Source organism: Nannospalax galili, unplaced genomic scaffold (assembly GCF_000622305.1).
Source record: "Nannospalax galili isolate Female #2095 unplaced genomic scaffold, S.galili_v1.0 scaffold610, whole genome shotgun sequence".
Taxonomy (NCBI): Eukaryota; Metazoa; Chordata; class Mammalia; order Rodentia; family Spalacidae; genus Nannospalax; species Nannospalax galili.
The window spans coordinates 318960-333115 of NW_008329141.1; the positions used below are offsets into that span (position 1 = coordinate 318960).

Genomic DNA, 14156 nt, shown 5'->3' on the forward strand with positions numbered 1-14156 from the left:
AGCAATAAACGGATGTGCAAGTATCTCTGTTGTAGAATACAGAGTCTTTTGGGTGGTATAGCTGGGTCATATGTCAGCTCTATTTTTAGCTTTTTTTTGTCTTTTTGAGGCAGGGTCTCCCTGTAGCCCCAGCTGTCCTGGAACTCACTATGTAGACCAGGCTGGCCTTGAACTCACAGAGATCCGCCTGCCTCTGCCTCCCAAGTGCTGGGATTAAAGGCATGTGCCATCATGCCCGCCTTTATTTTTAGCTTTTGAAGAACCTCCATAAAATGAATGTTACCAGTTTACACTCCTTCCAACAGTGAATAAGTGTTCTCTTTTCCCCATCTCCTCAGTGACTCCCTATGAATTGTTGGTCAGGGAGGCCCCAGAGGCTCCCAAAACAACACAAATTATTGTCATTGCTCTTGGTGGCCCACCTTAACTAGACCCTTCTAAAGTGTGTGTGTGAATTTTCTAAGGGCTGGGATTACAGGTGTGCACTACAATGCCCAGTTTATGCAGTGCTGAGGATTGAATTTGGGACTTTGTGTATGCTACACAAACACTTTGCCAACTCAGCTACATTTCCACCTTCGTTTAAAATTTTTTAATTTCTGTCAGGTGTGGTGGCTCACGCCTTTAATCCCAGCACTCAGGAGGCAGAGAAAGGTGAATCTCTGTGAGTTCAAGGCCAACCTGGTTTACATAGTGAGTTTCAGGCCAGCTGGGGCACCAGGGAGACCCTGTCTCAAAAAGATAAAAAAATATATATTTATCTTTATGTTATGTACATGAATGCTGTGGTGGTTTGAATGAAAATGTCTCCCATAGGCTCCAAGTATTTGGACATTTTGTCCCCAGGTGCTGTTTTGGGAGGTTTTAGAAGGTGTGGCTCCTGGAGGAAGCATGTCACTGGGCGTGGGCTTAGAGAGTTCTTAAGCCTTGCTGGATCTCTTGCTTCCTGTGCCTGCTTGATTATGTGAGAGCTCAGCTTCTGCTCCTGCTCCAGCCACCTCCAACCACCATTCCTCCCTGCCATGACAGACTGTAATTCCCCTGGAACCATAAGCTCAAATAAATTCTTCCTTTTATAAGTTGCTTTGGTCAGTGTTTCTATCACAGCAACAGATAAGTGACTAATACAAATGCATTGCTTGCATGTATGTAAGTGCACCATGTGTGTGCAGTGCCCACAGAGGCCAGAGAAGGTGCCAGATCCCTTAGAACTGGAGTTATAGACAATTGTTAGCCACGAAATGGGTGCTAGAAACTGAACCCAGGTCCTCTGCAAGAGCAGCCAGTGCTCTTAACTGCTGAACCACCTCTCTAGCACCTAAATTTTTTTATTTTTTTGAGGCAGGATCTTGCTATGTGACACAGACTGGTCTCGAACTTGAGATTTTCCTGTTTCAGTGTTCCAAGGGCCACCATGCCTGACTTGGCTCATTGCTTTTATCCTCGGTCATTCACTGAGTCCTAAGGTTAAAAAGATTGCATCTTACACTTTTAGCCACACTATCACTGTGTGGCATTTAATTTTATTAATTATTTACTTATTCATTTTTCTGGAGTTCCAACTCACAGTCTTGAGCTGCTAGGCCAGGGCTATCTACCATTGAACTACATCCTCAGCCTATAATATTTTAAAGTTAGACAATAACAGATACTTATTTAAATTACTAGTATGGATTAAATGCAATATAATAGACTATGATTTGTCAATTTAATTTTAAAAGCATTAGAATATTAATCATCTGTCTGAAACTTGCTATGCCTGCACCTTTTTATAAATACTTTCCTTATCCTAATTTTTCCAATTAATTAGTTGGAATGATGAGACTTATTTTGTAAAATGTTTTGTCCCCATAGTCTATAAAGTAAATATATATTTTCTAAATATGTATTTAACTTTATTGCTTTAGAAAATTCATCTAAGCCACACGGTGGTCATAGTACCCACACTCTGAGCAGGTTTGGTCATCCCACTGCCTTCTTAGGTCCGTTATATCCAAACCCATGCACATTGTATTGAAGGAAGAACTTGACATGAAGCTGAGAATTAGACATTGGATATTCCATCTTTCCTCTCCTTATAGCCCTCAACTGCTATCCAACAGAGCACTCTTAGAACAGACTGAACAAATAAACCAACCAGAAGATACTCATGTCCAAAGGAACCCTTTTGAATGGTTGAAAACACCAGCATCTCCCAACAGTGGAGACTGCAGCACAAGAGGTGTCTGAGCCATACTGCTGAGGACAGCAAAGCATACAGTGGACCCTGGGAGAGTGAGAATATTCCATCCCACAGCCACAGAAAACCCACCCACATCTGTGCATTAAACAGGCTCTTTTTCCAGGGCAAGAGATGTCCAAATAGGCCCTTCCAGGCTTAGTTATAGTTCTTTGGAGACACTGGTCCTGTCTCTTAGCAAATGGAACACCTGGTTGGACCTGCTGAGGTCAGTGTGCCAAAGTATGGCTGGAACTTGGATGGAGGTTTTATTTCACTCATCTAGAAGGGTGTTCTGGAAGGTCTTTGGGAGGCTCTGTGTTGGCTAGTTGACCTCTGGTGGTCCAGGGACACCCAGGCAATAGGCTCTCCAATAAGTCCCTCAGTGATTCCATCAGTCTAATGAAGATGGTCAACACCACACCAAGAAGATACAGGTTCAACATATACTTCATGGCTGCAAAGCCCAGCTCCTTTGCAGAACAGTTGAGCTGCCTACTGCTTCTGGATCCTCTAGGCCAAAGGGCCACGACACATCAGCTTGCTGTCGCAGCAGGTTGTATAGGCACCCGCAGGCTACCCCTCTGAAGAAAATATCTCTCCCTCATCAACAACCATTAACTGCATATAAATTCTCAGGGAGGAGTGGGGCCCCATAAGCCCCACCCTGACAGGATGTTGATGGGCACAATCTTGTGCAGAAGTTTTGTACAGGTAATTACAGCTGCCCTGAGTTCACAAGGGCGTGATCACGCCATGCCCAGAAGACAGTATTGTGCTCTGTTCTACTGTTTCTTTAGCTGTTAAAGTCTCTGAACACCTTCTCCTGGGATGGTCCCTGAGACTGGGAGGGGGGTGACAAAGATGTTCCATTTATTTGCATTCAACAGTCACTTATTCTCATCACTTTGACCAGTTATGAGCCTCTGTAGTTACTGTTGCCCACTGTACAAAGAAGTCTCTCTGACCAAAGCTAAGAGCAGCACTAATCTATGGCCACAGACATAACTTAGAAGGCAGCTTGACAGGCACTTCATGTCCACTAAAAACAGCAATAGCTTCCCTACTAGGCCCATGGCCTCCCTGGCTATGGGTTTCTGTCTGGGTTTACAGTACCAGACATGAGTTCCCTCATGTGGATTAGGCCTCAAATTTTGACTAAACATGTTAACAATTACTCTGTCCTCCAATCACAAATTACATTAGTACATTTATGTTTGTAGAGCTTAGATAAATGGAGAACTTCAATACTTAATACGTGAATCCTTGACAAGTGATTTAGTTTATTTGTACTTTTTTTTGAGTTTTTAACAATGCTTTAATAAACATTAAAAATCTACATCACGTATAAGACTATTTCTTTTATTTTTTATTATTTTCTTTTATTATGTATATAGGAAAATGTACCACATTTTTAAGTTATTTTTTAATTTGTAATAACTACATGATTAGAAGAAGCATTTCATTACAGCTTCAACATATTTAGTAACACACTCCAGAGCAAGAGTACATGTTTTTCACAAGTGGCTGTATGTTTCTAGGTTCGCTGTTGAATTAACACAGTTATACAATGTTGAACTCAGTATAAACCCTGTAAGACATAAAATTGAATGAGTTTTTAACCTTTAAAAAAGATTTCCATTTCATTTTAAAATATACTGTTTCTTACATAGACTCATTGTTTTTGCTACTAACACTGAGATGTTGGCACATGCATCTCCAATCTGTATGTATCTGATTATTATTAGTAATAGTCGGTTGCACTCAGATCCTTGGCACCTGTGTATGTCTATAAAGTCATCAGGTGGATTTCAATGGTAATGTTTATCACCTCTACTAATTAACATGACATAAATTTTTATGCTTCCTCCTCAAATATAATTCATTTTTAAAATTTATTTATTTATTTTTTGGTGTGTGTATATCACACAGAACATCCCAAACCATCTTATTCATCTATACACCCACTTCCCAGATGGCACCCTCCCACAAGCGCCCCCCCACTAGAGCCCTTATACTCTGTCATCCCTGCTACTGTCTGCTGTGTTGTTGGCACCACAGCCTTTCCCCAGTACTTGTGCATTCGGTGAATCTAGTCAGCCCATCTAGAGGTCTTTGTTTTAGGAAGCTCAGCTGTTCCTCATCTAGCAGCAATCAGTTGTCAATATTCCTTCAGATAAGATTGGGGTCTGCTGTTCATTTTCCCAGTTCTATGTTGGGTTACTGTCTGGGAGTCTCTTTGAGGCTTCCACCTTGTTTGTTTATATTATTGAATACACTGATTAAATAGCCCAGTCTCTCTCATGTAGGTTATGCTACTGAATAACAAGCCTCCAAAGGGCAACAGGCAGTATTTATCTATTTCAGATAAACCAATTTATTTATTTATCTATTTTTTTATTTATCTATTTATTTATTTATTTATTCCCCCCTCCAACCAATTTATTTTTACTCTTAAGGTCGTTTGAAGATCTGTTCCTCAGGGGTCACATGGGCTTGGGAGGAGATCCTGGCTCCTTTCTTTTACCAGTTCTGCCTATGTGAAGATAAGTCAAAGGTCCTGCTCGACCATGGCTGGCTTTGCTTGGAAACATGGAAGAAATGTATCCTCTGTGTTGACCCTCCTCTTTGTAGACTGGACACTGGTTCAAGTCCAGGTGAGCTGGTTATCACAAGAACCCCACTGATTTGGGGAGAACCAATCCAGAGATTTTGGGGGTGGATAATTTTACCAGGCTTCAAGCATATTTTTCTAGAACAGGGCACTAGTACTCCCTCTTAAGCTATCTCAGGTCAATGGAAACTTCACCATATTTAAAAACCACCATGATGTATATTTTTTAGGACAATGTAAATTAACATTAGAATTTCAGATTCTAAGTTTCATTATACCATTTGACGAAAATTTGCATTCTAAAATGTAATCATGCATTAACTTAAATAATACGGAATTATTTTTTAAAAAATAGTAAAATTATGCTTAACAATTAGCAGCCAGCCAATATTTTGCTCTGGTTTGGGGCAAGTTTCATTTTCTCAAAGACATGAGACTAAGACACATGGATGGACCACGGAGTAAAGGTTGAAGGGTCATCACTGGGAATCTAAAAAAGATCAAAAAAAGGAAGACAATTATTTAACAGAGTGTTATTACATGAAAAATGTTATAATTCAAATACATTTAAAAAAAGAACAAGTCAGGGCTGGAGAAATGGATCAACAGTTAAGAGCACTGGCTGCTCTTGCAGAGTACCCAGTTTCGATTCCCAGCACCCACATGACGGCTAACAACTGTCTGTAACTCCAGTTCCAAGGAATCCTGCAGGACACGGGTGCACTCACATGCATGCAGGCAATACACTCATACACATAAAGTAAAAGTAAATAAGTTAAAATATTTTTTAAAAAGTACAAGTCCATATCAATTTTATTTCTACTAAAATCACCTACTTTTCATATTTATTTCAATCACTTAATCACACACATATGTGCTTATTATTATTATTTTTTTGACTGATTCTTTAGTCTCAGCCTGCCTGGCAGTCACTATGTGAACCAGGCTGACATTGATCTGAGAGCTGTCTGCCTCGGGCACCCAAGAGCTGGGATTAAAGGTACACACAGCAGAGGCTGGCCTTGAATTTGTGATCTTTCTGCCTTAGCTTCCAAAGTGCTGGGATTACAGGTGTATGTTACTGAGCCTGAATCCTATTTGTTCTGCTTCGTTTTGGTGCCAGGGATGGAACCAAGGGCCTCTTGAATGCCAAGCACGTGTTCTACCACCGAGTTACACCCTCAGTGCCAGCCTTGATAAGTTTCTTATGTATGGGATAAGACAGCTCCCACTTGGCAGCCCTGCAATTTCCAAGGCATACTGTGTGATCTAATTTTATGGCCACGGCTCACTTGGGGCTGTAGGAAGCATTGCAATGGAGGAGCATTTTTCCTGATGATAGTTCTGGATATAATTTTAACGGCTGGCAAATGGAACTGTATTAGTGTATAATTATGAGGCATGTCAAGGTGTGCTCAGAACCTGACATTTTCATTACGTTTATTTTTATTAGTTTGCTTAACAAATACTTTTTGCACAATCGAGCAGGTCAGATATCTAGCAAATGAGGTAATCAAAATGCCGCATCAACTGCGTTTTGATAAAATATTTAAGGAAGCACTCTTCCCTATCCATTTCTCATCAGTGTGTTTTTTCTGTTGAGTCTGAAATAATTAAGCTAGCTTTCGAAGAGGTTTGCTCACTTCGCAGTTGCTTTGAGTTTTACAGGAAGTGGTGAGTGGATACAAAAGGAGAATTTTCACAGACAAAGATTGACAGGATCTGCAGTTTTCTCATGGTTATCAGATCACATCAAGAGATGTCTGAGTGGTTAAGAGCACTGACTGCTCTTCCAGAGGACTCTGGTTAGGTTCCCAGCACCCACATGATGGAACCCCAGTTCAGAGGATCTGGTGCCCTCTTCTGACCTCCATGGGCATTGTACACATATGATGTTCTTACATATATACAGGCTAAGTACTCATACATATAAAAAAACAAAATTAATTAATGAAAAAAAGAATGTTAAAGTCTATATATGGGGTGACAACAAGGACTTCCCTTACCATGTCAATAAACTGATCCACACAGGCCATGCGAATGACTTCAGGTGTTGCTGGGCTATTCAAGGGGAAGGTATTGCTCAGGCCCCTCTCTCTGCGGGCAGCACTCACTGCGTCATATATAGCGAACAACACTGAGGACCCCAAGAACATTCCAGCCTCACCCAATCCCTAAGAGAAGCATAAAAGATAGTTAGAATGCAAGGTTCTTCAGGATGAATTCTCATTCTTTCTCTCTCTCTCTCTCTCTCTCTCTTTCTCTCTCTCTCTCTCTCTCTTCTGGCTTTATCCCTCAGAATGGAGTGTATCTGAGTTGCTGAAACTGGAATCCCCATCCTACTTTGTGAACTGGGTCCTTGTGAGAATAACTGGTGGAAATTATCCCAGGACAGCATTCATCTAAAATGCTCATTCTCCCACCTAGATAATGTCCTGAAGACCAAGTCCCCAAGTGCCCTGGAGGGTACTCTAACCCCGACTCCAGGCCACATGTCTTTTATTTGTTTTTCTTTAATAGTGCTGGGGGCAGAACTCACACATGTTAGGCAAGTGTTCTACCAGCAAGCTATACCACAGCCTCCAGACCATTTGTCTTTAACTCAAAAACCAAAATGGAATGACCGCAGTCTTGGCAGCTGAAAGACAGTGAAGCAGTTCTTGTCCTCATGAGCTAAGGCCTTGACATGTGCTGATGCCTTTGAATGAACAGCATGATGGCATTGCATTTGGAATGAGTTATCAATGCTTTTTTGCATGGGTGTAGTCTGGCCTCTGGTCTGTGTCCTGGGCCTTGAGGGAGGGAAGCTGAGGAAGGTGGTTTTAGGATGTGGCCCCCAAAAGCCAGCTTCCTTTGAGGCAAAATCCTGAAGGACAAGTGGGGTCTGTTCGGGAGGGTTCCTCTGGGGAAAGAGAAGAGACTGGATTCTATTTGGAGCAGGATGGCAAGGAAGTAACTAAACTTTAAGTGGTAGGATGGTGCCCTGTGCCTGACTGGTCTGTAGAGATGCCCTTGGTCAAAGTCAGGTACAGAAGAGGGACAGAGGTAATTCAGACAGGAAGTCTCCTCTTCTGACCTCAGCCTTCTATGAAAGACGGAATCCTCTATAACTGAAGTGAAAGTTGTTTCTGTCTGGCCAGATGTGGGCTCAGAGTAGAACTGAAGTGGGGTAAGCTATGTATTTTCCACATTTGTGTTTGAGAATCCTGCTTAGCGTAGGCTTTTACTGACTGGTTAAAGGCCACACTCCAGAAAGCCTGAGGAGTCCGTGGTCACTGACACTTCATAGCAAAGATCCAGAGAGAAGCTTGCTGAAACCCCATTCTGATTTGGGACATGTGTGGAGACACTGCAGGGGAAAGAACTGAGTCTGTGTGCTGGTGGAATTAGCATACAAGGTCAGTTTTGCTCCCAGGGACCTCAGCCTAGTAGAACAAGATGCAGTCACAGCTTCATGCTCCTTGCTGGAGAGATGGCTCAGTGGTTAAGAACACTGGCTGTTCTTGCAGAAGACCCAGGTTCGAATCCCAGCACCCACATGGCAGCTAACAATTGTCTGTAACTCCAGTTCCAGGGGATCCAATGGCCTCTTCTGTCCTCTGTGGATATTGCACAACACGGGTGCTCTTACCTACATGCAGGCAATACACTCATACACATAAAATAAAAATTATGACCTTGGGCATTGCACGACACGGGTGCACTTATACACATGCAGGCAATACACTCATACACACAAAATTAAAAAAAAAAAAAAAGAGTGAAGACCCTACTTGACCTTCTGGAGTCAGTGAGCAATATCACCCTGCTGTGAACTCACTTTGCAATTCAAAGGAACAAGCAAATTCAGGGGACTGTTTCAAGATCTCTTGAAAGAGGAAGCTGTTACAGGCTGAATCCTGTCTTTCCTGAAATTCACCTGCCGAAGCCATAATCTCCTAATACCTTGGAATGAGACTGCATTTGGAGATAAGGTCATTAGAGAGTTGATTAAGTTAAAATGAGGTCGTTCAGTTAGGACTGGTCCGCTTTTGGTGTCCTTCCAAGAAGAGGAGACCAGGACCCGGGTAGGTACAGATGACCATCTGTAACCAAGGAGAGTAGACTCAAGAAACCAAGCCTGCTTAGCATCTCCGTCTAGGACTTCCAGAAACCAGAAGAGTGGGAAAACTACTCTCTGCTTAAGTCATGGTATTTTGTTATGGAGGACAAACTGACAGAGCGGTCTGAAATTCTTACCTTGGATGAGTATATGGCTATGGGATTTTGAGAGTGCACCAGAGTGACCGAGATTTCTTCTGGTATCTCAGTGACCGTGGGGATTTTGTAGTCATCTGGACCCCGAGAATAGAGCACACCTTCCGGGGAGTATTTCAGTTCTTCTATGGTATAGAATCCCATGCCTTGGATAAATGCACCCTCAACCTATAGGTGAACATTTCACAGGTGAGAAGCATATGATGTTGGCTGAAATAAATAATTTAGCAAGATTGAAAACTGGGCTCCAAGTCACAGCAAGCCATTCTTACAAGCACTGCTGTGGATTTCACCCAGAGTCCTCCAGAAGTTTCTGGAGCCCTGTGGCTAGAGACCTGCTCTCCTTCTCCTGTGAGGAACTGTGCCTGCATTCTTGCCTGGCTTCATCTTTGGTACTGCACATATCTGACATTTGTCTTGTTAATTTTTCAAATCTATCAGGTTCTTTCTCATCTTCAAATCTGTACATGTACTTTCTCCTGATTCTCTTCACCTCTAACCTACTTCAACTCGTCCACCTGGCAAACTCCTATTCACCCTTCAAGTTCCAGATGAAGAGTGGCCACCTCTCTGGATCTCCTCCTATCACTTTCCCTCTCCTCCCTCTCCCCCTCTTTCTCTTTCTCCCTCCTTGGGTCCTGTCCCTTCCCTCCCTCTTCCCTCTCTGTTATTTCATTTTTTTTTCCAATAAGGTTTTGCTATGTAGCTCAGGCTAGCCTCAAATTCACAAGCTTTCTACCTCAGCTTCCTAAGTAAGATAAAATGTCCATCACCATTCCCAAGTTCTGGAGCCTACTGGATGTTCCCCTCAGCCCTGGGTGACTTTAGGAACTGCTTCTTCCAGGCTCTCTGTACCTGCAGCACAGTCTATTGTGTGGGCGCTTGGAGGGTATTTTCCTTATTCACCTCCCTCTCCTTCCTTCCCCCTCATGTTCTAATTATGAACATAATGTTCATTAAAGAAAATTAGGAAGTGTGAGGCTTATAAGACAGAACAAATCATATGTATTCCTGCCATGCAATCACTCATTTTTTCTTGAATTTTATTTCAGTATTTTGTGTATGTGCACATGTGCATGCATGTGTATCACATAAGTTATAAATTATATGTTGCAGAATGATTGTGTGCAGTGTGAACAAGGTTTGGAGGGTGCCAGGGAATAGTATTCTGAGTACATAGCTGACAAAGAGGATTGACAGATGTCCCTTCGGACAGGGCCTGGAATCACATACCTGTCCGATATCCAGGGCAGGGTTTATGCTGAAAGCAGCATCCATGAAGATATCAGTTCTCAGGAGCTGCACCGAGAGAGTAAATATGCAATGGCTGATGTTATTTACTTAAAACAGGCTTAAACCAAAGGTATGTATCTGTCCCTGGCTCTTCCACTGATCAAATTGGTTGTTTTTTACAGCACAGGAAACCCGTCGGTGTTGGTGTTCACTCTGTGAAGGTGGGGCATGTAAGTGTTACTCTTTACCTTATGAGCCCCAGTCAGACAGTCCACTTCAACCTCAGAAAAGGATGCACCATAAACATAGTATGGGTAGGCATCACCTTCCTCCTTTTCCCAGTCCATATTTGTCTGGTAGCCTCTGAGAAGAGAAGTCGGGAGTGAAAAAAAGGCACTTTTCCCACCAATGGACTGGCCATCTGGCTGTAGGGCGCATCTGGAGATGATAGAGTGCAAGGACTGCAGGCAGCTTCCTGGCCTGTGGCTGGAGACCTGCTCTCCTTCTGTGAGGGACTGTGTGTCTTCAGGCTTACCTGAAGACATCAGCACACTAGGGAGATGGATGGCCTGGTGTCTGATCCCACCCTTTGGTGTGTAAGTACTGGGATGGGCCAGAATGTAGCGGTAGCTGTGGTCACTCTTGGCCGATAAATGGCTATTGCCCAAGTAGCTTCTGGATTGTTACCCTCCCCACTGTTCCCTCTCATTTCCTCTCCCATCAAAAGGATCCTATGTCCAGAAAATTAGTATCAGTTACATGTCACCCCTGCCAAGTACAACAGAAGCCCTAATAAAAACACCCTTTACTTGAAATATCCAGTGGCTGAGAGACTGATGGATTCTTCAAAGGCTTTTCCAATCTGAAAAAGATGATTACAAAGAAATATAAGTTTAGGGAAAGTAATAAAAAATACCTTCCAAACAAGACTTCTTATTCTAGGCAAGCTGCATATTCACATTTATTTTTAGTCAGATTTAAGCCTGTATGAAAGCTACTGGGCATGCTTCCCAGAGGTGAGGCTTGATGATAGTTGTTAGCTGTGTTCTGGGCCTCTCCATGTATTGGGTTGTACACTGTAAATACTTTACGACTTTTGACATTTTCAGTCTTTCATATTAGCAAGGGGAAAGGCCATGTTCATGTACTTAGGTCTATATACAGGCTATCCACGGGCACGCACGTGTATTTGCCTTGCATTGAGTTTATTAGATGTCCACTAGATATGATGGTGTCAGCTTCTTTGCTGGAGTGAACTGGGTAGGGGTGGGGAGTAATCAGAATGAGATAATGATGGTTATAATGGAAGTATTAAAAATAGACAATCTTTTGGTCTTAAGATTGCTATTTTTTTTTTTTTTTTGGTTTTTTTGAGACAGGGTCTCCCTGTAGCCCCAGCTTTCCTGGAACTCACTATGTAGACCAGGCTGGCCTTGAACTCATAGAGATCCGCCTGCCTCTGCCTCCCAAGTGCTGGGATTAAAGGTGTGCACCACCACGCCTAGCCCAAGACTGCTATTTTTAAAACATATTTTATTTATTATTTTTATTTTATGTGTATGAGTGTACTGCTTGCCTGTATGTAAGTGCACCTGTGTCATGCAATGCCCATGGAGGTCAGAAGAGGGCATTGGATTCCCTGGAACTGGAGTTACAGATGGTTGTTAGCTGCAATGTGGGTGCTGAGATTTAACCTGGGCCCTCTGCAAGAGCAGTCAGTGCTCTTAACCACTGAGCCATCTCTCCAGCCCAGACTGCAATTATCTCCACTGCACAGGAGAGGAAACCAAGACCTGGAGGCCTTTGCTCTGAGGCCAGTTGTGTGGCATGGGGCAGCAGCACTAGGTGGACTGTACTTAAGAACTCAAGCTGCCCTTATACTCTCTGAGGTATTGGCTCTGAGATGAAGTTAGGTCTCAATGAATGTAAATAGCTCTCATCCTTCTGAAAAAGTAGATGCAAATGCTGGGGCTGGAGAGATGGCTCAGCAGTTAAGAACACTGACTGTTCTTGCAGAAGACCCGGGTTTGAATCCTAGCATCCACATGGCAGCTAACAACTGTCTGTAACTCCAGTTCAAGGGGATCCGACAGTCTCTTCTGTCCTCTGTGGGCATTGCACAACACGGGTGCACTTACCTACGCAATACACGCATACACATAAAATAAAAATAATAAATAAAATATTTTTAAAAAAGTAGACGCAAATGTTAAGATGATAAGATCTTGAATGGGTAGTGCCACCAGTGCACACATCTAGGATGTTTACCCACATAGATGGCATTGATTTTTCCTGGCTGGGTAGTAAAGAGAATGCTTACCCATTCCTCCCATTTTCCTTTAGGGTTTTTCTTGATGATTGGCTGAAGACGGTCCAGAAGAATTTGGCAGGCATTCTGAAAAATAAATATTTGAAGTGACATCAGAAATAAAAGGCACAGAGAATAGCAAAATGTTAAAGAGTCAAGTCGATTTTAATGGTGGCTGTCATTGATGCAGACTTGCTTCCTTCTTTGATAGGATTTCATAAATTTGAGTAACTTGTGGGTAGGCTAAGGTTGAGATCCTAGCAGACAGCCTGAGAGGGTGGGCTCCCACCTCCATCAGTCTGTGATCTCAGCACACTGCCAGAGAGTGCCAGGTTCTGGCCTCCCTCTGGCATAGGGGCTGAGAATGCAGGGGACTGCCTGAGAGCACCCCAATCCTGCTTCCAGGTAGTGTTGTGCTTCCCCTAATTGCACCATACCCAACCCTTACCTGGGATTTTGTAAGGCCCCTCTCAAGGCCCCAGGGCAGACCTGGCTTTGGTAGACTAAGGCTGAGATCCTGGCAGACATCCTGAGAGGGTGGGCTCTGACTTCCATCGGTGTAGCAGCTGTGATCTCAGCACAGCACCAGAGAGTGGTGAGTTCTGGCCTCCCTCTGGCATAGGGGCTGGGAATACAGCAGACTAACTGAGAGTCCCCAAATTCCACCCCCTTAGGGAATTTCCAAAATTTTCTCTGAGTTTCTGCTAATAGGGGTCCAAACCTTTGAAGGAAGCCTGACTGGACCTGACTGGAACCTGACTTGGGCTCCTATAGGTGCTTCTGAATGGCTGATCTGAAGCCATCAGTTCCCTCCAAAATAAAACCTGAGGGAAACCTCCAGCTTTACATAACCAATAAGGAAAGGACCTAGGCACCCCGATAATACAAACAGAAGCATACTTCAACTTAATCCTCATATCAGAATCATAAACAACAAAAGAAATTTACACACTAAAATCACAACAAAAGAATAACAAAATGGAAAGCCAAAGCACTGTTTCCCCACCAAACCCCACCAGTCCTGTAGAACAGTTCTACAAGGAGAACCCCCTAGAGATAACCCAGGACACTGAATTTAAAAGAACAATCATAAACATGATCAAGGAATTCAATGAATTTAAAGAACACATGGACAAACAAATCAAAAGAACTGAAAGAAGATAGGAATAAACAGCTGAATGAATTCATGAAAGAGAAACACTGACGAAAACTCAGGCAGAAATGAAGAAGGAAGTGCTAAACTCAATAAGCCAACTTGAAAAAACAGGAGAAAGCCTCACCACTAGAATGAATGAAATGGAAAACAGAATACCAACACTGGAGGATAAAGTTGAAGAACTGGACCATTCAAACAAAGATTATGTAAAATTTAAAAAAAAACACAGGAATGGAATATGCAAGAGATGTGGGACACCATGAAAAGACCAAATCTATGGATCATAGGCATAGAGGAAGGAGAAGAATTTCAGGTTAACGGTATTGACCAGATCTTAAACAGGACTGTAGAAGAGAATTTCCTGAAATTA

At 42.7% G+C, this 14156-nt stretch overlaps 2 protein-coding genes across 3 annotated transcripts in view; both read right to left on the minus strand.

The window, feature by feature from the left end:
- Positions 1-2496: 2496 nt before the first annotated feature.
- On the minus strand, positions 2497-2673 carry LOC103734366 (hypoxia-inducible lipid droplet-associated protein-like). Its single transcript, XM_008833283.1, has one exon. The coding sequence runs from the start codon at positions 2671-2673 to the stop codon at positions 2497-2499; it is 177 nt and encodes a 58-aa protein (XP_008831505.1).
- Positions 2674-5268: 2595 nt separating this feature from the next.
- Positions 5269-14156, minus strand: part of LOC103734373 (aldehyde oxidase 4) — an 80162-nt gene continuing 71274 nt past the window's right edge. For both annotated transcript variants that reach the window (XM_008833301.1, XM_008833292.1), the window contains exons 29-35: positions 12643-12717; positions 11132-11184; positions 10571-10685; positions 10323-10388; positions 9072-9257; positions 6839-7006; positions 5269-5322 (exon numbers count right to left, since the gene is read on the minus strand). In XM_008833301.1, coding sequence (XP_008831523.1) covers positions 5269-5322; positions 6839-7006; positions 9072-9257; positions 10323-10388; positions 10571-10685; positions 11132-11184; positions 12643-12717 — 717 coding nt within the window. The remainder of the gene's footprint in view (positions 5323-6838; positions 7007-9071; positions 9258-10322; positions 10389-10570; positions 10686-11131; positions 11185-12642; positions 12718-14156) is intronic.

Bases quoted from the DNA above. Each gene is read 5' to 3' on its own strand.
- LOC103734366 (XM_008833283.1), bottom strand. From the start codon at position 2,673: ATGAAGTATATGTTGAACCTGTATCTTCTTGGTGTGGTGTTGACCATC.